At 41.6% G+C, this 23,428-nt stretch overlaps 1 protein-coding gene across 1 annotated transcript; it reads right to left on the bottom strand.

The window, feature by feature from the left end:
* Nucleotides 1-328: 328 nt before the first annotated feature.
* ENTPD3 (ectonucleoside triphosphate diphosphohydrolase 3) lies at nt 329-21,135 on the bottom strand. Its single transcript, XM_009938058.2, has 10 exons — nt 21,016-21,135; nt 15,616-15,733; nt 12,292-12,442; nt 11,364-11,523; nt 9,031-9,261; nt 8,351-8,623; nt 8,143-8,253; nt 6,801-6,938; nt 3,195-3,712; nt 329-2,657 (listed from the first exon to the last, which is right to left on the bottom strand). The coding sequence occupies exons 1-9, from the start codon at nt 21,133-21,135 to the stop codon at nt 3,479-3,481; spliced, it is 1,536 nt and encodes a 511-aa protein (XP_009936360.2). The 3' UTR covers nt 329-2,657; nt 3,195-3,478.
* Nucleotides 21,136-23,428: the final 2,293 nt, after the last annotated feature.

The following is a 23,428-nucleotide window of genomic DNA, read 5'->3' as shown; positions in this document are numbered from 1 at the left end:
AGAGGGGGTTGGTTTTAACCACCAGGTTTCCTTGCTGAGAATATGGATTCTGGAGATAACGAGCACTGTCCCCTCCAGACTCTTGCAGGATCAAATTTCGCAGCGTGCACATTTCCATCCCCCAGGAAAGCATTTCAGAGATTCCCTATCCCTCCAGTAAGAGTAACTTGTCTACCATGATGAAAATGTCAGCAATGGGGGGGGGCGTGGGGGTGTGGAGTACAGGAGTACACTTGGCTTAGCTTTTCACAATTTTATTAATCTTCACAAGCAGGCAGTTAAGAGTATAAAAACATAAATAACCTATAGTTTGTACACATTCCCAAACGCCGTTCACTTCACTGGCTCTCCCAGAGATCTGCTGAGTTCCAGATGACAGGGAAAGTTACACCCGTTGTTCTGGCTCTGACTCACTCTCGGGGGAGGACTTAGCTGTGGTTACTGAAGCCATTACCGTCCCCACTGCCCCACCTCCCCTCCAGAACCAACCACGCCAGCCAAGGGTAGCCACGCTGGCTGCATGTCTGAGCCCTGTGGTTTTGCTGTAACACTGAACTGCAGCCACGAGCCATGGTGCTGGCCTGGAAGAAGCCGTAAGCGATGGCGGTGCAGCTGCCCGGCTGGAAGTTCGATAGTTTCAGCTTTCCCAGCTGAAACCAACAGTGGACATAACACTGATGGCGATACAGGAGGGAGATTACGCACGTAGGGAGAAGAGGGAACTACTGAAAAGAGAAAACAGAAGGTGATTCGTGGAGGGAACACATTCTTTGAACCGATCCTGGCTCTATCCAGGTACATCTGGAAGGCCAAATGATTTTTGAACAAATTTATTGTTATTTAGCTGCCAAGTCTAAGGAGACTTAACTTCCAAGCATGTTCCACTTGTGCAAAACCATGTGTGAATGGCCCTGCATTCACAAAGCAAAGCAAAGGTTTTGTAGGGCAAGTAAACATTCCCGAATACAATTTTCCATGAAATCTGACAACTGAAGAAAACATTTTAATGTTCTCATCCAGCTGTCTTTTTTTTTACCCTTAACTTCAGCTCCAGATCCATCACACAAAAGATAAAGCTTTTATCTCATGCCAACCTAGTCAATGTCTGAAGTAAATTTTATGTTTTATCAGATATAACTTGGGTGCCACAGAGCACTTCATCATCTTGTAATACCTTCTGCCTTAATTACTGCTACTCCAGTAAGACTGGCAGGACATTGTAGTATACTAACAGACAAGGGACAAAGCCCTCGCTGCTGATCCTCTCAAAAAAATCACTAACTTTTTTTTTTTTTTTTTTTTCATTTTAAAAGATACTTAGTTCCTTTTAAATCATCTATGAGCCTGTGAAAAACAAGACAAAACAAAACCCAACCACACAACCAAACCTGAAAGTAAGATGAGGTAGAATCGAGAGACAGAAATCGAAAATACTGTTAATGGGTAAAAATACTGGCCACTATTCTCTCTCTCAACCTAATCAATATGGGGAATAAATGAAGTTGGGACAGAAAACACATTATGTGCCTCTGGAATTCATAATCCAATGTTAACTTGACCTTTGAGTGTATGCATCAACAAGTAGATCTCATACATGCAACACACCTGCGTGAAAGCCCTCCTCAGGTGGCCTCACAGGCTTTAGCTTGTTAGCAATAGATGTTGAACACGGTAACTTCCCTTTTAGTTTTTACGTTTTCATGCTGAAAAACTCCATGCATGAAATGAGTAACCACCCCTTCAGAGAGGAACGATGGAAGCAAGCAAAACTACACACAGAGGGAAGTAATCCTGAGAAGACGGAGAGGAAGGAACATATTACAGTGACTGGCAGCAGCTATTTGTAGGGCATTTGGGGAAATACACAGCTCTGTGTAGGTACTGACTCTGGGCGAAAGGAGATGGCAGAAGGGGAGGGTGGAAGTGAAGCACAGATGCTCTTTTCTCCTCTGGCACGTCCTGAAGAATACAACAATCACTTCTTTCTGCTAACTCTACAGCCCTTCAGATGTATTCCCCCTGCAACTTCACAGATCATGTTACAGCAATATTAAGAGGAATTAACAGAAACAGCGTACAAAGATGATGGGGCAGGAGGCTTTTTCAGGGGTTATTTCAGAAGCCAGCTGAAGCAGACCAAAGCTATACAAAGACAGGTAAAAGGGGCACTGACCACGAAGAACTCCTTGAGCAGTGGATAAAATTGTAGTCTGATGATTTAAGGGAACGAGAGGCTTGGTGAAGAACGCCTGGGCTTTCAAGGAAGTCAGCTCTTTGGAGCATGAAGGCAGCAGCATCTCCAGGAAAGCTCTGGAGTTAATGGGTTTGACAGAAGCACCTGCTAGGTAGATGCCAGTGCTGCTGAAGGACCGCCGAGGCCAGGACAGTGGAAAGGCTGAACAAGGCCCTACTGCTGTGACTGCAGCTCCAGCAATGTGTTCCCAAACCCACCACAGAAAGGGTGTTCTGCTGGCCTGCGGACTGGCTCCTATTCCTCTTGGCCTTGAAGGGCTTAACATGTCAATGCTTCAGAAGGTCCCAGGTCTGAGACTTCATCCAGACAGTTGAAATAATATGCACATGACGAGTCCATAGTCACTGTGGCTGTCTGAGATCAGCAACGTGGGGAATACAGGCCAGTGTTTCAGTATGAGAACCTACAAAACATATTTCTGTGAAAGTTAGGGAAAAGGACACTGAAAACTCTAATGGATTCTGGAGGTAACTGAGAGACATTCAAATTTAGGTTCAGTTACTAAAGCGTGAAAGCATTTTGTTCCACCTTCAAAGCAAATCTTACATACCATAGCAGAGGCATTCCAAGATCTCCATGGTACCAAAAGATACGGCTCAGCTTTAAGACAGGCTTGAAGGTGCTAAGGGATGTTGGCAGTTTATGACATCTTTATATGGTGGGGATCAATCAGTTTGGAACAGCAATAAAAACAATTCTATCCCAGCTGTTCCCTTCAGTTCCTGTCATTACCCAGTGCTTGTGTGAGTTTCAGAAATTAGATTATTTGGGAGCTTTTAGTGTCAGCACTGCACAGAAGAACAGCTACCATGTTGCTGCCTCCCACAGCTTCTACTGACTTGTCATTTAATTTTATCTTAAACCACTGCCATGATAGAATTCATCACCACTGCAGTTTGTCAGTTAGCGGAGAGATAATGAACAAAAAAATAATACATACCTGGCAGGAAAAGGCTATTAATCCCTTATCATGCAAAATGACATATCTGCCCACGTTTTCTCTGCTGCACACTGGCCAAACTTGTTATACAGCAACAACTGCCAAAATATTTCAAAAGCACTCCAGTTCATCATATCACAGATTCCTTTGTCTCTCCTCTTCTCTATTTATGCTTCTGGTCCTGAAGTCTTTTTGCCTGTCTTTATTTCGCCCTCCATTTTTCAAAAATAAAGTCCTACTTAATAGCACTGTAAAATTTTTGTTTGGTCTTCAGTAAAGTTCATTCATTCTGGAGTAAATATATGTTCAACGTGACTGATGTTCTTCCGATTATGTGATACAATACACAAGTAAACAAGGAAGAGAAGACACAACAACGCCATAGCTGTGAGGAAGATGAGGAGCCCAGCAAACAAAGAAGGTTTCAGAGGTAACTGGATCAGCTTGCCTTCTGCTGGAATCATGTTTGTGAGGCTTAACATGTAACCGAGTGACCATGCTATACTGCTGTTACCAACCTGAAATAAATAAAAGAAATAAAGACAGAAGAGTTCCCATGGACTTTTCAGTCAAAGAAAAGAGGTTCCAAAAGCTCAACTGCTGATGCTGGCAACTGCCCTTTAAGTTAGCAAGGAAAAAACTTTAGTGGAGTATACGAAGAAGATACAAAACTATGTTAAATTACCCTTTTTTTTAATTCCAGAGGATGCAAATAAAACTGGTCACTGGGCTGAAGAAGTGAGACACAGGTATCAGATGGATGGGTACAAGGATGTCTGATATACATGCAGACAGCCAGTTATGAAATTTTCTGTGCAAAAAACTCATCGGGGGGGGGGGGGGGAAATCAGCAGTACTGTGCTAATTCCTAGAATTAGCTGCCCAGCCAAATCCTAGGACATTATTTAGTTCAAGCAAACAAAAAACCCCACAAAGAGTCCCACCGACATGGACAAAGAGGAGGCCAGGGTAAAGTCCCCAAAACAGGAACTCTTATTCATCATCTTTTGTTCCGTGGCTCGTTTTGTGCCTACAAATGAACCAGCACTAGGCTCTTCCATTTAAAAAATATAAAAAGTAAGCATATGTGGAAAATTACTTAGGAACAGGTGAGACAAAAGCAAAGGGGGTACATTTGTATTTGCTCCATGGTCCTCCTGCTTTGCTGTCTTTCCCCACTTCTAATTTGAGCAACAGAGTTTATCAATTTTCTACTGTCTTTTTCATGAAATCATCATCCTGCCACTTGTCAAGGACAGGATCAAAGCACGAAGATAGAGTGCCCCTTGTCCTCCTCCCACATGCCCAGGCTTCAATAATGGTTTGCCTGTTTATATAAAACATCTAAGTACACATCACTGCCTCCTACAAATCAAACCACAACTTTGGAAAAAAAAAAAAGATCTATTGTTAAACAGAGTGAAATAGAGAGGGAGCGGAGGCATTTCAAGAGAAAACAGTGGAACTCATAAAACAAGGGCTAGCCTAGAGGGCCAGCTGCAAGATATGTATTTCGTTTACAGTCCAGCATAGGCTGCTTTCTTTTTCAAAGGGCCTGCACCACCTTCAAATTAGTCCAGGTAGTTCTAGGGTATATTACAGAACAGACAGAGCTCAAGTTGCATTCTTCTACAACTAACCAGCTCTCCCAAACTCATTTGGCTTTCCATCTTTATTACAGGTCATGCCACTAAATGGCTGCCCGTAAGTAGTTTGCTTAAATTTGGGAAAGCAAATTTGGGAAGCCAAACCTCTTTGGTTATTCTTGTATAAAAGGCATCATGATGAACTTGAGGGATGAAATTTAATAAACAATTTAATGTCTTTTAAGCAGTCAGCTCCTGGTTGTAAGAGACCATAAGGGCCCATAGTATTTGGTCCTTTTTGTAGTTGTGTATATCCTAATACCTGCTGTTTAACTGATAAAAAGAAAGCTACAGCAACAGGAATACGCAAGTGAGCATAGAAGTAAGATGGATCAAGGTGGTTTTTCATTGCTAAGAGAGGGGAAAAACTCTCATTGTGAGGTTTAGAACTTTTGCAAATCATCTAGCTCTAGAACTCACCCAGATCTTAGCACTGGGTTAAGTTTCTTTTCATTGGTTGTGTTCACTAATTAAAAGAAAATATAGTTCTAGCACAGGCAAAAAAACCTACCCTCCACTCTTCGAGAAACTGTTCTGTTACCTCTGGGGTAGCTTAGCTGATCAGTTAACATTAGATCCCATTATTTTAGTAGAGGCAGATCTAATTAAGAGAATATAGTTTTTCCTTTTGGCATTTCATGATTATCCTAGTGCAAAATCTAGATCACAAAGGTATTAATTTCAAATAAGCCTTTTGGGTTTTAACTCTGCTCAGTTTTTTTATAGTCTTGGCTCAATACAGAAAAATGTTGCTGTGTTTGGCTGCTGCTATCTGCTGGGGATAATACAAAATATATTTAAATATCCAGACACATCCACACCGACCAGACCCAGATTAAGATCCCAAAGTAAGCTTTATACTTATTTCCCAGCAGAACGGCTTAACTCTAGACACTCCTCCAGAGCTGCTAATGGTTGTCCACCACAGGACAACATAAGGCAAGAAAATCCTATTTGTTTCCTTACTGCACCGGTAACAGAGGATAACTGTTCAGAAAACACTGCTTCCTATTTCTCACTGACATCTTGCCAGCATACCCTGCATTTAAGAACAATGCATGAAGATCTTCAACCTATTTGTTTGTTGGTTTTGCATGCAAGTGCTGAAGCATTTGCAAACTGTACAGAGATTAAGAGACAGTCTGGGACAGGGTTTTAGCATAAGGCTCTGTACAGTAGCAGAGAGGAAAGGATGGAGTCACAGAGCACTGTGGGGACCACACTACTTGATGTAACAGCCAAGCTCAAATAGTGTCCATGCCTTCTGATTTGGAAGCAAAGTTTTCTTAGCAGTAGCTTTAGAATGAATGTATACAAGTTCATCCCAAGTACTCTGTTTATCAGGAGAAAAAATGAGGTCAGGTAAAAGAGAAATGCAGCTATTACACAAACATTGTTGTAAACCTGCTCTCTGCTAACTGAAAGCCAATACCCCATCAATATACAATCTTATTCCATAGAACCAGATTACAGCACAGATGGATGTGCCAGCGGAGGATGAAAGCTGCCCTAGTTGCCTCACCACCACTCACTGACAGACCAGCACTGCCGGTTTCCCCAAGGCTCTGCCAGCAGGCAGAAAAGCCAGAGTTCTCCTGCCCAGCTCAGCGGAGTTGGCTCAAACTGACCTTGACCGGTGAGGTGTTTCGGGCATATCACTGCCTACAGCAAGCCACTACTTCAGCAGACTCGGGCAAGGTTTAAAACACAATTATTTGTTCCTTTCTTAAAGCTCTTTGAAAGAATCTAGGCAGCATCTCCAAGCTATGCTGCAACCGCTGGAACCAGGCTGAAATTGCTACTGAGGTTTGAAAAGTGGCTTTGTCTTATGCCAAACATTTGACAGTAATTTACAAAGGCTGTTTATGACCATTATATTTTTGTAGGCTGCTGCATCCTCTGTCTCCTTCTAAAATTCTTTGGATTAAAATAACAGTAAGAGGAAATTATTATTACTCACCTCCTTTTGAAAATGTATCTGTGGCCAAGTTTCTGCATCAAAGTTGTAACCATGTACAAGCAAGTAATAAATGAAATTGGCTGAAAAACAGTAGGATCTAGCATATGTTTCTTCAAATTTAGGCAGCATAAACTGGAGCTGAAAGCAAAAGTTTTTTAAAAACATGTACATTGTGAAAAACAAATGCCTTTGGTTTCTAAAACTAGACAATACTTTGGATTCTAATTAGAATTTATTAGCATTTTTCAGAAACACCAAGTAAAGCTGTGGACAACTAGATACAGAGATATAGAAAATGAAAGACCCTGACAGGGATATAGCTTATGTAGTAAAAAATCACAAGACTGCTCTTTGGATGTCAGATGGGACCTCGGGTGCTCATCTGGATCATGAGTATCAGCTGAAATTCACAGACCCAAGCAAAGTGCTTTGATCTCCCAGTCTGATCGGAAAGTGCTGTTGCGATTCCAGTGGTTACGAGAAGATCAGGACCAGAGTATACAGACAGATCAGGCAAGCTGGAAAATGAAGAACTCCTGGGTGAAAGCTGTTTGGAAAAGGTCATGGATTGCCAGCTGGGGACAATTTTCTTTACTTGCTTTTCTTAAAATAAATAATAGCAAAAAATATGAGACTATACCTTTCCCTCAGATGAGCTCTGTGAGGACAATAATGGGAAAAAAAAACCCAAAAAATCAATTTGCCTTCCACCAGTAAAAATCTTCAGGCAGCGGTGCTAATTCCACATCATCACCTCCAACTACACTGCATCAGCTCTGTGCTACCGCGCACTCACAGATAACATAGCACACAACAGGTAAATACTAACTGCTTTGAATATATAGTGGTAATGCTGATAATGTGTGTGACTGAAGTGTGTTGTTAATGAATGTCAGTCTAGCAGAGTTTTGTTTTAAAATATAAACTGACCTGTTATATTAGCCTTCCAAAAAAAATCCCATGAGGGCAATCTCTAATCCCCTGAGATGCATAAATTTCAACCCACATATATTCAGTCGCAACACCCCTCACTATCTTTGTGACATCTTGGCTGTACAAAGCTCAAAGATAAAAAGAGGAAAATGAACATACCGCTTGGCCACATTTCAGTATAGGCTGAAAAGTCATCTTCGAATCATGGAGAATGAAATTTCCAAACTTAATCCAAGTTTTAAGCATGCTAGAAATACTACATGGTTTGAAGCACAGTGGGAAAACAAATGTTGAGGTTGATATAGGCCTTCCGAAAAGTTCTGAATACTTGTCCAGTCCATATTATTCTTCTATCTCCCTTTTACAGATACAAAAGAAAAAACAACAACAAAAATATCAACCCACTTACCTGTGCCCAGCTCTGTGAACAGAAAAACCACATGCTTGAATTGAAGTCAGCTAGGGAAAAGTGCCCAGATAAATTCAAAGCATTAACTGTATAGTAGAATCCTGAGAAAGCCTATAGAAAAGGAGTAGATGACAGGCCTGTTACTTTCAGAACTACAGAAATCAAGAGCAAGCAAGCTCAAAAAAAAATGCTGTGTTTGCAAACCTACCACAAAATTCCCTTTAACTTTTGGCTGATGGATTCCATTAAATGGACAGTCTTCTCTGTCTCTGCAAGCAGTGAAGTTAAACAACAAAGAAACCATCTCCCGGCACCGAGCTGGGTCTCCTGTTCCATGGAAGTTCACAAGCTGGTTTGGGTAATAATTTGCTGGTCTCAGAGACTGTGTACAAAGACTGCCAGAGAAGTACTTCATCATTAATGTAGTGTTATAATTCTGAGGGTAACATGGATTATCCACATTGGAACTGGTGTTTGATTTCTGTGGGGGAAAGGAGGGGGGGGGGGAAAGGCTACTCAAAAGCAAGAAAGACCTAATTTGACATTAACTACAGGAATCCTTTTAAACCACATACGCATGTATGTTTGTTCTCTGTCATAACGGATCAGGACAACATTGCTGATCATTGTAATCTACAGAAATTCCTTTCTCAAAAATCATTGGCAAAATCAGCAAAACACTTACAGGACTAGTTGGGCTCACCAATTTTTAACAAATATGAAGATCTTTGGTGGAGTTTGGAGACCCCAGTAAGAGCTCTGTTGTGCTTAGTTGTGGACGAACGCACTTAGGTTTCATACAAAGGGAAGCAAACACAAGTGTAAGAACCTACGCAGACAATTACTGAACACTAGCAAGAGCAAAACAGCAAAGGGTCTTAAACAGACCTGGAGCAGCAACGCTAAAAACCTTTTCTCAGCCTCATCTCTGCCATAGCACTGGAAGCTGTGAGTGTAGACATTGTAGTTGTAACCGTACAACTTCACTTGCAAGGTGCTATTGAAGTTCTCCTGAGAGTCCTCTGGGATAAATGAAATTTGAGTGGAAGCTCCTCCAAGATCCAGTGCACCCATAGTCTCTTTTCTGTAAGGACGGACCCATGTCCTCCAAAGGTTTCTCTACAAGTAAAAATAAAACCGAGGCTAATTAGAAACATTATCTGCTTACTCTTCCTTCAAGCTTTTCTACTCTTTACTGAACTTTTTGAGATTTCCCCACCTCTTTGTCCTGCACCCCTTCTAAAAAATCTTCGCTCTGAGGAAAACGTGCAAATATTTTTCACGAGGGATGTATTTTCACTGAGTGAAATGATCTTGAAAGATGGAGAAAGGAATGCAGCACAGCTTTCAACTCAGAGGACAGCACAATGATCAAAGCACAGGACTAGGCAGATCAATGTCTGTACTAGAATGCAGGGACTTAAAGTCCAGGTATCCATGAGATCTTGAACAAATCCACATGGAAATAGTATGACAATTTGCTTGTTTCAAGACAAGAAAAATTTTTAAAGGAATAGAACATCAAGAGATCACATAGAAAAAGAGAGTGAAAATACAGTGAAAAACACAGAGAAAAGTCAAATGAAAGCTCCATCAAAATCAAATGAACAAGGATCCCTTATCTGCATGCCTCCTTCACTGAAACTGCAGTGGCAATAAATCTGATCCATTCCACTGGCATTTTTCCCTGTTCCCCAAAACATCCCCCAAAGTCTGTATTTCATCTACACAGTCACAGTGCAGAATATGGATTTTGTATGATTATCTATCTCAATATTACTGCAGTATTATGTACTGAGCATGATTATACGATTATATAGACAAGAAGGGAAAAGAAACTTTATGAGCTAGCAAATATAGTCCCAAGAAAATCCTACAGTGAAAGATTCCCATTAACAGCCCCTAGCAGAATTTGACTCTTAGCTCATGGTCACAAGAATGGTGAAAATCTTCTCTCTTCTACTACTGATATTCCACACATAGGTCTTCACACAACTCTCTATACTAAACTGGCTTCACAACATCTTGCAGTCCTTTCAGTAGCCCTTAAGAATCTCCCATGTGGAAGTTGGTATTTGGATTACTAAAATTCATGAGGTAGAAAATTGACACCACACTGAAGTTCATTATGTCATTTTCCTTGCATGAAATGCACACAATCAGAAAAACCCTTCCAGAGCGTGTGATTCCAATACCATTTTTCTTCAGTTTGCAATCACTATCACTGAGTGAGCTATCACTCAGATCACCAGCAACTAATTCCTGTTTATTAATTGCCATGATGTAACAGGAACCATTGAACCAGGACACCTAACAATACTTTGGGGTTTGGCTGAAATTTCTTTCAAGCTAGTGAGGCTATCTGGAAGAAGTGCAGTTAATGCTAAGGACAACACACAGCTGCCTTAAATGCAGATGAGCAGTTGCTGATCATCTTGGTACAGCTTTTACTGGGAATGAAATTATATGGAATATCTATATATAAAAAGGGATCTTCCAACACATTTGACTCCCTCTCTGCTATGAGGTGCCTGCCTGACACTATTCTGAGTTCAAGAACAGCACAAGTATCTTTATACTTGTTTCACTTTGTCTGCACAAGCCATGACAGTTGGTATCACAGCCCACTACTCGTAGCCTGCAGCTTTTCAGCAGTATTGGAATGAACTGTATATGAATGATTTCTGTCTCAGCTGATGCACATCTGGCCACATCAACTTGACCACCTTCACTGCTTCAGTCTTGTCTGCTTAAGACAAGCGAGCCAACACTGCCAAACGGTTTGGAGACCCGTAAACCGTGCAGATCCTTCACCAGTATGGCTGCGAGGACAGCAACCACCCGAGGAAGTCACAGAAAAGCAGAGGAAATCATCTTTAATTGGCACCACTGTCAAGACAATCAACACCTGTCACACTCAAAATACCAATGCATTTAATAGCAATGCAACTTCTGTTTCTAGGTGAGACTTCCAATATCATTTAGGGAAGAGTGCTGTTTTGTAGATCAACAATTTTACCTTTGCCATATCACATTCCTGTAACATCATACTCTTTGATTTATGTTTGCGTTGTTTTATTACTGCCACAAAAAGACCCTGTTCTATATTTCAGTGCCAAACGGAAGTTATAGCTTTAATGCTTGAACAGGCATTTCTCTCAAACTTCTCATTTATAAGAAAGAAACAGTGAAAACAAAAGCATGCATTTTTTTCCACACACCTCTAAGAAATTGTCCATTAAATAGTTGGCTGTTATCCATCCATACACCCCTTCCTCTGGCCCAGTTATGATTTGTGCACCCCTAAAATCAAAAGGTTGTGCTCTGAAGTAGTTTTGAATGCTTGCAAGGACTTCATTGGCTGCTGTTTCATTTTGCAACCTAAGCAATTCACAAAACATGAGACACTGAGCATCTGGAAAGGCAATTTCATGTTTATTGTTCACTGACTATCAATTCAAGAAAACTACAATCACGTAATAAAAAACAGACATTGCTTTCCTAAAGGGGAGGCTTATGATAGGGAACAGCCAAATATCCAGCATTGTTTCAGCAAGAAAATTCCTCACTATGTACAAACTTCACTCTTTATCTTACAAGTTCATGGGTGTTTTGTTTCTTATATATACTTTTCTTTTTAGTGAACCGAGTGCTTATATGATAGCTGCTGGTTAGAACAGTCCTGGAGCCTTTCTTCCCACTCTGTTTAGCCATGGAACAAACACAAAAAGCCAGTTTGTGCCAGGGCTAAAGCCACAGACAGGCCCCAAAAGCTACATTACACCACATTCATACTCAGAAAACTCTGCAGTGTTGAGCTTTTAATCTGCCATTGCTGCCCATAGATACACACAAACATTATCTGTTTACATAACACTGAATTTTAAGACAGATGTGGAAGAGAAAATTAAACTCTTGCCTTCTCTAGAGTAAAGCAAGCATTTCTTTTCAATATGGCATAACACAGGATTTTTATACAGCCCCGCTTTCCCTATCAAAACAGTTAATTAAATTAAATTGGCTGGGCTCCATTTCCTTTTGAGATACCCAATTTCCAATGGATAAAAATGTGTCCAGTACATTTTTCACACTCTGTTTTTAGACTGCCATGCTAGTACACATCCAGAGGAGTTCAAGTTTCTGTCATACCTCAGTAGTCTCATGCCAGCTGTAGCCCCCAGATAAACAGAAGTGTTTTTATGCAGAAGAACTGGTATTCTCTCCTTGACTTTATTCAGACAGTCATCAAAGGGTTTGGCAAGAGCTCCAGGGTTACTCTCATAGCTGGATATGCCAGGGCCTAAAAGAGAACAAGCAGATTGATTTCATTCTGCTTTGCCAACTACAAATTAGCCCAATTAGCAAACAGGTGTTAAGAGAAAGAGATTTCCCTCTTCGCTCCTGTAACTGCAAACCAGGACAGGATGGTTGAAAACTAGGAGTGCTTAAACAATGTAGTAACTGTCTCAGCTGTGTGACATAAGAGAAGATACTTGAACACTGCTCGCCTGTATTTCTGTGTGTATATATATACAACTAGAGTAGCATACCTAGCGTAAGATATACAGTATAACCATGTAACACAATGACAGCAGTGCTATATTCATGAGGAAAACAGGCTTCCTCATGGGAGACGCTGTAGAAAATAGCATCTGTAATGGGTGTAAAATTTCTCTGGTAAGCTAAAGTATAGAAAATCCCTCCTAAAACAAAGATTTCCTAATCTGCTTTGCCATAACTGTTGTGGACACCATGGCACCTCTACAGCTCACTGCTCTTGAGTGAAAAAAAAAAAAAAACAGAGAAGCTTCTGCAAGGAACTGCTGGTGAAATTTCAAGATGCACACAAATGGCTCTTGAAGTCATAGAGGTCCAACTCTAGGCCGGTGCATAAACTACTAAGTATTTCACAGTTTTCTAAATTTCCAAAGCCTTCAAATAACAGGAATGAGAGTTACACCATGCTGCATAAGGCATAACTATTGGAACATTTAACATCAAAGTCTTTCCTCCTTTGCTCAATACTCCAAGGAGACCAGCAGGACCTGAGCTTGCTCAGGCTCAACTTGGGTGTGAATAAAAACATTCCTTACTAAAATTCCCCAGCTGAGGAAGCTGCACAGGGAGAAATCCAGGCATGCCCATGAAGCCATTGCCCCACAGAGAATAACTCTGCCAGAACTCTATGTAGTTCTCCTGTAACAGCCATCCATCTCACGACCTGATCCCAAGCTAAGCAAAAGGTGGCTCTTAGAGGTAAAACGAGATACCATTTATGTTCAGCCACATTGCATTGATAAAAACAGAAGAAAAAATATATGAGAGTTTACAGACTCCACACTCCACCATTTCCTTTTCCACAGCATAAACTTCAACATAAACATTACCACCTCAAGTTCACTAGGTATGTTAAAGCCTGCCTCTCAGTATGCCCAGAACCATACCCCAATTTAAGTGCTTAAGGCCATGGTTAGGGGTCATGAAAGAAATGCTGACAGATGGGTTCACCACTGCCCCCCACAGCTTAGCTGGGGACCTCTCCCACGAGCCCTCGGCCTCCTCCAGTACAGTCACCCAAGACTGGAGCAGTGAACCCTGGTGATTTTGTACACTGGAGAATGAGGAGTACTTTGGCTGACCATGGCTGAGACCCCTCTGGCCCTGAACAGCTCACAGCAATTTAGACTCCTCCATTTTGCAATTTTTCATTTTCCTCAGAGGCAAAACAAAACCTAAACCCATTAAAACAAATTCACAAAGTACTCCTCTGTCATTTTTAAAGGAGAAGAATAACACAGTTTCTCTGTGCATTTTTCTCACACCAGAATTCCTAAAGGTAACATTCCAAATGAGTCAAGACAGGAGCTAGCAGTGTACCTCACACCTCGGCAGACTGGACACCATTCCTGTAACCTGTAAGGACACACCATCAGGCACACGACAGTGCATTCCTTCTGTGTATGTTACACTTGCTTTCCTTTCCTTGTTGTAAAATTGCTAAGGATGTCCACACATATATTTAACGCTGAAGATAGAAACGTTGGTGCTGTTAAGAAACCACTGCCTTCTACTCATCTCCTAGTTACTCATGGACCTCTATGGCTACACCTCCAGCATCTACTTCCAGACACAAAATGGGATGCAGCATTTTGTATGATCATGACTGAGAGAGAAAGAAAGGGAAAAATTATCCTTGAATGCCACAGTTATTATCAGAGGTCAACAAAATCTGCACTGAGACTTCCTGAGTTGCCCCAGCTTCTCTCAGCTAACTTGCAAACTCAAGCCGGTACACTAAACAAAGCAGTACTGCTAAACTCAGTATCTTAGAGGATAATCTAAAGCTCATTTAACTCAGAGTAGCAGAATTTATGAAGTTTGGCTTCCTGCAGAAATCCCTTATGGACTAGCTACTGTTTAATAATCTGGATTTCTCTCCCCTGCCTGGCCACCTGTCTCCATAAAATGTGTGGAATTTTGGTATCTTTGAAAGCTTAGTCAAATGTCACTGAAGCTGATAAAGAGATGCAATAGCTCTTATGGAGGAATCCACAACAAGCTATCAGAACATATACTTACCCATACCAGAGTGTGAGCAAATGTCAGTCTAGCCTAGCATCTTCTCTCTGAGAGGAATCAGTGCAAAACCTCATACAAAAGACAAGGCAGGTATTTGTCGTGGGACACCTTTTAGCAGTGCACAACCACACGTCTTCCTGAGCCAAAGGCTAGACCTGCATATTTGATACAACTATGACATCCTATCAGAAACAGTTCTGCAATTTAGCTATTTTATTTGATAAATTTATCAGATGCTTCCAGGTTCTGTAGTATGGAGAAGCTCTTCCTGTTCACCTTCTGCATGCCTTTCATAATTTCCCCTCGGTTGCCTCTTTCCAAGTAATTACAGAACAATTCCAGATGAACTGCATAAGCCATGCTTCTCTATGAAACCTGACTCAGACAGCAGGGATTTTTTTTCAAACATCACTAAGACTTCTGGAAAAAGAACCCTGATTTGTCAAACTCCTATATTATAGCTAACACCTATTTTTGCCTCTATCACAATTAATAACTAACATCTAATAAGGGCTAGATCCCCATTCTTCTCAAAGACTTCTTATTCCAAGCACTTTTAAAATATATTTTATACTTTCCTTTTAAAAGAAATTATTTCAAGGCACAAGGACTAAACATTTACAGGGCCTGATATTCTTTAGATCGAATTCTGTCTGCACCAATCATGCACTGCAATGGAATAAATAAAATTTAGCTACAATTTCATCTTTGTTACAGACTACCGCACCCTGCTGTATCAGTAGAAGGACTGATGCTGACAGATAGAGGCATAGTCTTAACAGTTCTTGCTCCCCAGCAGTGAAAAGGGAACACAGCAGCAAAAAACAGTATAGGCTTCCAGATAACCTCTTCTTGGAGGGTTGAAAGAAATAAGGAACTTCAGTTTGAGCTCACCTTTCACACTGCACTTGAACGTTTGGCTTACTACTCCTGTGTCATTTTCTTTTTCTGCTGGCCACTCATAGACATAGACTGTAGTCTGAGAGGATCCAGCATCAAGGACTATTCCATACTGGGGAGAAAAAAATAATACATTAGATCAAGAAACAAACAGTGACGGCTTTAAGGCCCATACCCAGCTGTAGTTCTTCGCACCATCAAACACTTTAGAAAATGTATGCGTTGTATATTTACAAGAGAGATTAATTCTAGTGTTGGGCGCTTAGGCATGAATCCAACAGCCAAACACAGAATTAATCTGGCTGCAAAACAAAGAACATACTACGTATCTTCAGTAATGAATTCAGTGAGGATGGAGAATGCCCATCTCCTTTCAGCATCAGGTTCAAAATCCATGCTGATACACTGTGTTAGGACCTGATTTTGCAGCAAGTTCATTTCCCATTACCCCAGCTACACTCCCTGGACTCTTGAAGGGTTTGATACCTCAGCACAGGCTTTAGATTCAAAGATGCACAAGGGATCCATAAAGCTATGAACAAAGAGGTAAAGTACATAATAGCCCACAGTGAGAACGATGTAACAAGTCTGGTTCTTTTCTAATTGCCCTATAAACCTCTCCCTTTGAGTGGTTTAGGCAGTCCACCTGGGAGTTTGCCACTAAAATCAGGCTGTGCCAGAGCGTGAGACAACAAAGAGAGAAAGAGAATCAATATTACCTCATGTTTACTTACGAAATAAATGAGAAATATTTAAGTGACCTGCCCCGGGTCACTTGGACTCTCTGTGGGATTAAAGCACAGGCTTCTCCATCCCATTACACTGCTCACCAGACCAGTCTTTCCCCCTTTCCCATCGCTTTCATGGCAGCAGAAAACTGTAGCAACTGAGAAGGCAGACTACATGAAGGGAAGAAAACTGCAGTATTTCTTATCCTCTGTATGATCCCTGAAAGTATGTTTAGCTGCCCCCCTCTTCCAAAGTCACCTAATTGCTAGAAATCACAACCTCATTTCTCTGTCAACTTTTTTCTTTCAAAAGAGACAGATGCCCAGGAGCCTGACAATACTGAAAAATGAGAGCCTACATCTGGCTGCAAAGCAGTAAGAGACCCCTGCCGCAGGCTGATAAATTTCATCCCACTGCCTCCCTGGGGAGCCTCAGGTCTGACTGAGAAAGATCACTGCTTCAAGTAGCAAAACATTCAGCTTCCACACCTCATTAGTTCCCAGCTTCTACTGTAATCCTGCAAACTCCCGGCCCCCAAAGAACTACCAGCAATATCAGAACTGTTAGATAATGAAAATTTCATTTAGATTTATCCAGATGATATTTATCCTGATCAACTAAAAAGTGAAAGGCTCCACAGTATTATCAAACCAGTATGCCACCAGGTTCTGTTCCAGTAACTACTTTAGCAAAGATACTTTGAGTGTATTCCCCCTCCTTGAAAGAGAGATGAGCACTCTGGAATCTGACAATACAGTAACAGTCAGTCTGCTCAAGGGCTATTAATTACATCTAGTCTTGGTCAGCTCGAAATGCCAAACATAAGCTTTTAACTTGGCTACTTTCAGAGCTAACTATCATGCCCAAGTAGAGCTGGAAGACAATGTAAGTGTTTTTACCTCAGCTAACTGGGGGGCTTTTTGACCTACTTCCATCCTCCCCTGCATTTCCCAGCCTCCGTCCTGAAAGTAACCAATTTCCATCGCAAAGAGTAGTGGTACACTTATCTGAACCAACGTGTGACTGGCAATTTTATTTTCTTCCTCCTCCTCCTCCTATTTCTCCTATTCAGCCTCTTGTTTCCTTTTAAAGAGATGCTCATTTTTGAAAAGGACTCTTGGGCCCATTTCAGGGTGACTCTTGAAGCTCCTCAGAACTTGCGTGGATGCGCTCTGTGTGAACTGGCCCATGCAGCCTCATGAAGTGGTGATCCGTTAGAAGTGTGCCAGATGTTAGGACTAAAAGTAGTTTTTAATTAAAAAAACAGAAATGACAGAGGATTCAGCATTTAAGGGGGTGAGAGAATTCTAGATGCCTTGTCTCAGCCTGCTGCCTAAGACAAACTGGTTTAAAATTCGCTGGTGACGTTACATTTCTGTCCAAGTTGCAAGTCAGATCACCTCTGGCTGCCCTTTAAGGACAAGCAATGCCTTCCTGCTTTGAAATGCACTGCGTGGGACAGAGAGCACAAGCAAACCTTTATCCTGGGATAGCAGCTATTGAAGAACACAACAACTTTTTCTCCCTCCTTTCCCCTCTACCTCAGCTTTTCCACTGAGGATTTCCATCATCTCTACTCAAACACTAGCAGAGAGAGATGAAGGCCTGGTGATTCCCTAATACTCAAGAACTGCACCATCTAGTCAATGGACTAGATTAGTCAGACCAGACAGGGAGACAACATTAACCCTGAAAAGCTTCAGAGTTCTGGTTTATAGTTCAGCAGAAGAAAGAAAGAAGACAGAAAGGAAAAAGAAAGTGACTTAAAGGAAAATGCTTATTTTTAGGTTTACTGTTGCCCAATGTACATCCAACACAGAGGTGACCATGCTGTATACAGCATGAAGTAAATGTACCACTTTGCTTCTTGGGTCTGGCAGAATACTATGACTACTGTACACACTTACCAGAAGCTAAATAAAAAGCAAGGTAACAATAAACCAGACTTTGTGTCTCAAAAGGTGCACTCCTGCATCTTTTTTTTGGCTGCAGCTGACTAAACAGACAACTACCCCCTCCCCTATCAACTGTTTGTCCTTCCCTTGCAAGAGCTACCTGTATGAGTGACAACTATCTACACTGCTGTTTCAGCAGCAGTTTCATGCTGCTCGCGTAATCAGTCTGGTTGTGGCCCAAACAGATAAAGGACATTCATACGAATGGCTTTGCAGGTACATCCTGAAGAGCAGTAATCCCAACAGGGAAGCAAGAACGAGTCCCAAGATTAGCCACCTTTTTGGCCTGAGTACCATTCCCATAGAAGGATGTACAGATGCATAGTTATGATGGCTCACCTGACTTCTAATCACTTTGGAAAACTGCCACGAGACGCTAACAAGCTAAACCAGTTGCAGGGAAGATGGAGGCCACAAAAGTGGATCCATGCTAGAAGTGTACTTCAGCTACATAGGTTCAAACTACTTTTAATCAAGTATGACATCCACAAACAAGGCAAAACACTTCCTAATAGCCAAAAGAGACGTGCAAAATATAGGTGTAGAAAACTGTAGCACCTGGAAAGGCAAATTAAAGAAACACAATAAAGAAGGAAGGTGTTTTTCTCTCTAGGGCTCACAAAACATCAGTAGACAAACAAATTTTTCTGGGTGGTACAAAGGCTCACTACATTCAGAGACAGCATCATTTACAATTCTGGACTTCTTCACGAACTATGTCACTAAGGATGTTTGTGCTCTCTCCGTCACTCTTTTGACTTCGCGGTGCATGCCAATGAGTTGTGAGTTCTTCCAGTGCCTCAGACTCATGCACATGGGCAGGTCCTTCCTTCACAAATCACTGGCTGAATCTTCAGATAACGTGACCACCAAGGAGCCAAAATATTTAGTTTTGCAACATTTTAAACCATCAATGATGTAGCAGGTAATTTATCTCTTGTGCCACAAAGGCATGAACCTGGATGCTCTGAATGGGCATCCTGGGAAAGAGCCACAGATAACACAAACTCTGCTTGTCCTTCAGTAGCTGTTTTGGTTTCATGGAGAAGAGCCAGAAGAAGGAGGACAAGGTCATTTGCAAAGAATAAGTCTGTTTTCATCATGTTATTGCCATATTTAATTTTAATCAACTGCTAACTTCAGGACACTGCCGTCTCCAGGCTCCATCATATCAGCTAAGTACTGGAGGGTTTCACACTGGCATACCAAGATCCTCCCTCTGCTCCTGAAGAATTTCTTCTTGCGAGTGTTAATCATTCACTGAGGACGACTCAGTGTTTCAGGAATCAAACATATGGTCCTCCATATCAACTGGGATTTTCTGCACTACAGCCCAAAAAGAAATCCAAAGCCAAGGCACCTAGCAGAGGAACAGCCACTCTTCCTCCAGAACCAGCCATGAAGCGTTGTCATTCAGGAAGCAGACGTCCCCATCTAAACCAGCTCCAAATGGTCAAGGCGGGTCTGATGTTTGCTCAAAGAGTCACAGACAGTTTTGTCATTCTGAATGTGAAACTGACTTAATCACAAACACAAGTAATGTGTAGGCTGTCTTTTAGATAGTGGCTTCAGCCTACACGTCAGTCCAGTCTTGCCTTGCATGAGAACTGGCAGGAGGTAAGGCTGCTACAATTACAGATTTGGGGTACAACAGGGAGTAAACTTGAGGCACTTTGTCCCCATGCAAGGTCCCAGCACACATCCCCTGCCACACCACACAAACACATAAAACTGGTACCAGAGTACAGTTTGATCCCATTGTCTGACTCATACACCAACAAATGATACAGACAAAGCCAAAGGTGTTTACAATCCCATGAGGCGTAATGAGACATTAGCCTACCGCTATCAGCATGTGAACTATCCAGTTAAATACATATGCAGAGGGAAAGGCAGAAAGGACTTCAAAGAAGAATCTGACAAGGTTTATATGCTTGTAGCTATTGTGGGAAAAAACAGAGAACTCAAATGCCACGCTGTACAGCTTCTCTGGAAGGCTAATTTCACAGAATCATAGAATGGTAAGCGTTGGAAGGGACCTTAAAGATCATCTGGTTCCAACCGCCCTGCCATGAGCAGGGACATCTCAGTTGTGTACATCTTTCATTGAAGGATCCGCACACATACTCCAGCAGCACAAGGCAAAGCCTGAATTCCAGAGTATTTCAGTTTGTCTTTTCCAGTTTGCTCTGCCCTTACTCACGAAGCTACTTTGCTTCTGTTAATATACAGCAAGTCCCAACACGTGGTAAATCATAAAGTGGACACTTACAGCCCTAATGCTTTTCACACATCGGAGCACTTTGCAAAGATTCCAGCATAAACTTCCTAGCGGTGCTTGGGGGCAGAATTTAAACTCCAGGTAATTCCCACCTCAAAATTATTTCAAAATTACTTCCAGTCTCTGACAAAAATAAAAAAGCAGTGCCATTTTCTCCTTGTTTGGCCTATCAGTCTTGGAGAAGACATTGTGTGATAGGCATCGCAGACAGGGAATCAAGAAATGCTTTTCCTGCTTTGCCACCAACTCTGTGATCTTGACCCATCCTGTTTTTCTCTCTGCTTCAGTTTTCCCATGACGAAAATATGATTAAACATTAATTATGGCCGCAAGCTCATCTGAACCACCCCATAAAAATTAGTCCAGAAAGGAACATCATTCATTATCAGTTCAAATCAGTTCTCCTTCCTTACATATGCTAAGACTTACCTTAAGCCCTGGGGAGAGGATCTGTTGCCGATTTATTTGAATCACTGCGATAGCAATGACAAGAACTACGCTGAGAAGAAGGAACGCTTGGGCAATGACACCTGGGGTTCTGGGGAGCATCCTGAAACAACAAAAAGGGAAACACTTCAGGAACGTGCAAGGATTCAGTGATTCTGTCTTAAGGCCTGAAGCCCTGAATCAGTTCAGACTCCTCATAAAATCTCATTTCGTCAGCCAGAATATGCTACATGAAAATTCTGTGTTGTCCTCAAGAACTGCCTGGTGTTTCGCTACCACTAACTTTTTATTGTCTAGAAGGGGTGTGTCTACATTGTCATGCTAACGAATGCCAGATTTCACCCTCAGGTGCCAGTGTGCTCCTTTTGCACAGTGCCTACATGCAGATGCAGGCTCACCACTTCCCATTGTCTCCGGAAATGAGAGGTACGGGCAGGCTGAGGCTAGTGCACACTCAGTGATCCACATACGCCTGCAACACAGACACAGCCACAGCCTTGTAGGCACAGTGCTGGTGCCTGCTGAGTACAGTTGGGTGTTTCTGCCAGAGATGCAAGGTTGGTGTCTGTAATAGATACAGGCTGCTTCAGCAAGAAACAAAGGAGGTTTTAAGGATATTAAAGTAGGCATCTTCCTTTTAACTGCTGATGTATTCACGAAATATGTGTGTGTGCACACCAATGCGGAGCCTATTATTATCACTCTGCACTACACATAAAATATACAGTTTAACTCACAGATCTTGCCATGAGAAGTTACTAAATCTAAGTAAATCCATAGGTACGTCAGACAAACCTAAAGATGACATGAAACATGCCTACTGAAGATAAGGCTGTTTATATGTTTGTATCCTCTAGAAAGGTTTTCCAGAATTCAAATGTGGTTTAGGTTTCCTGTAATTTCTGTTCATGGTTTATTTTTGCATGTCCCTGGCCAGACAGCTCTTCACCCCAAAAGGCCTTTCAGTACCTCCGAGTACTGACAATCCCTGTACCAAAAATTCTTATGCTCCACAGGGGCTGACGAGGAAAGAAGTGGCTGGTGGGAGGTGGCAAGCTTAGAAGTTTCAGAGGAACACAAAAAGGAGAACTTTCCTGCCTTTCTCATTTTCAGAACCCAGTTATTTTGACATGGAAATACCAGGTTAGCCTGGCGTGATCTATCCTGACTGCCATCTCCTAATTCTTCTATGCTGACAGTGGAGCATACCAATGGCTGTTCAGGGCTGCCCTGCTGCTTCAGCAACTACCAATGTCAGTCTATGCTGAGGACAGGAGCTAAAAGGTGGTCTACAGTCCATGGCAACAGCACACTGCATCAGCCCCACTGTACCTGCAACACAGGGTCTTCTCCTTACCTCCAACCAGAGCCAGAGGGCTGAGGGAGAAGGCAGAACAAATGCTTCTTCACACATTTGCCATATTCTAAACCCCATAGGATCTTCAGCCTGTGTACCCATGTTCCAACATCTATGTTCACATTCAAAACAGAAGCAAGTTATTTGTTTTGTTCTGGGACTAGCTTCACTCTGAGCTTGGCCGATGGCTGCTGCTTTCCCTCTTTGCCTTCTGATTTCCATTGTGAAATCTAACTCAGATCGGCTTTTGGAAACCCTTCACTTCAGCCTGACACATTTCACTTCCAGAATGTCATTTTTTACACTCATTAAACCCCTTTTCCAAATCCATATGTGCTCCTTGTTTACTGCCAATCTACTCTTCCAGTACTTTCTTTTCTTGGCTTGGTAATAGCTTTATCATCTTAAGCATCAGCCAGTTTTAAAAGAAAATTACCAGCCACACTGATGATTTATTTACTGCTGTCCATTGCTTTACTGTCCTGAGGCACTGGAATATCATGTACGCAATGCATAAATGATCGAATGAAATCTTATTTTTACTACTACAAAATATGTTAACACCTAAGATGAATTCTCCTTGTAACCTGTAGATGATAACAGGGCATACTAATTAGAAGCATTTATACAGATCAATTCATTTTTTAAAAGATATGGCAGATTTCAACTACACATTTATGAATAACCATCTGGATAAAATACTTGTCTTTAGGCGGAGAAAAAATCTTTTGCATTAACTTTCAACTGTACAAGGAGTTATCTATAATTGTAAAGTGACTGAAAGAAAACTATCTGCTTGCAGCCTAATACATTCCAGCCACTCCTGGATCAAAGCACTGATGTTCAGCACTGGAAAAAATAAGCCATTATCAAAGAAAAAAATACTCAGGGCAAATGACTATTTGAAAAAACTAAAGCATTACTAAAGAGCAAAGCAATAACCACTATTATACTATTAACACTTAAGAACACCCATGACAACTGCTGAAATATTTTCTGCTGCATCTGTTTGTAAAGGGGAAATTGAAATCTTGTTTG

The sequence above is a fragment of the Opisthocomus hoazin genome, chromosome 4, assembly GCF_030867145.1.
Source record: "Opisthocomus hoazin isolate bOpiHoa1 chromosome 4, bOpiHoa1.hap1, whole genome shotgun sequence".
NCBI lineage: Eukaryota > Metazoa > Chordata > Aves > Opisthocomiformes > Opisthocomidae > Opisthocomus > Opisthocomus hoazin.
This window is presented reverse-complemented; position numbering and strand designations above follow the sequence as displayed.

What these genes read in the sequence shown, in the direction of transcription:
- ENTPD3 (XM_009938058.2), bottom strand. Translation starts at nt 21,135, where the DNA reads ATGCTCCCCAGAACCCCAGGTGTCATTGCCCAAGCGTTCCTTCTTCTC. An exon ending in TAATGGACAATTTCTTAGAG is followed by an intron (nt 9,262 to 11,363) that starts GTGTGTGGAAAA and finishes TTTTACTTGTAG; the next exon opens with AGAAACCTTTGGAGGACATG. An exon ending in TTTTAGCGTTGCTGCTCCAG is followed by an intron (nt 8,624 to 9,030) that starts GTCTGTTTAAGA and finishes TTTCCCCCACAG; the next exon opens with AAATCAAACACCAGTTCCAA.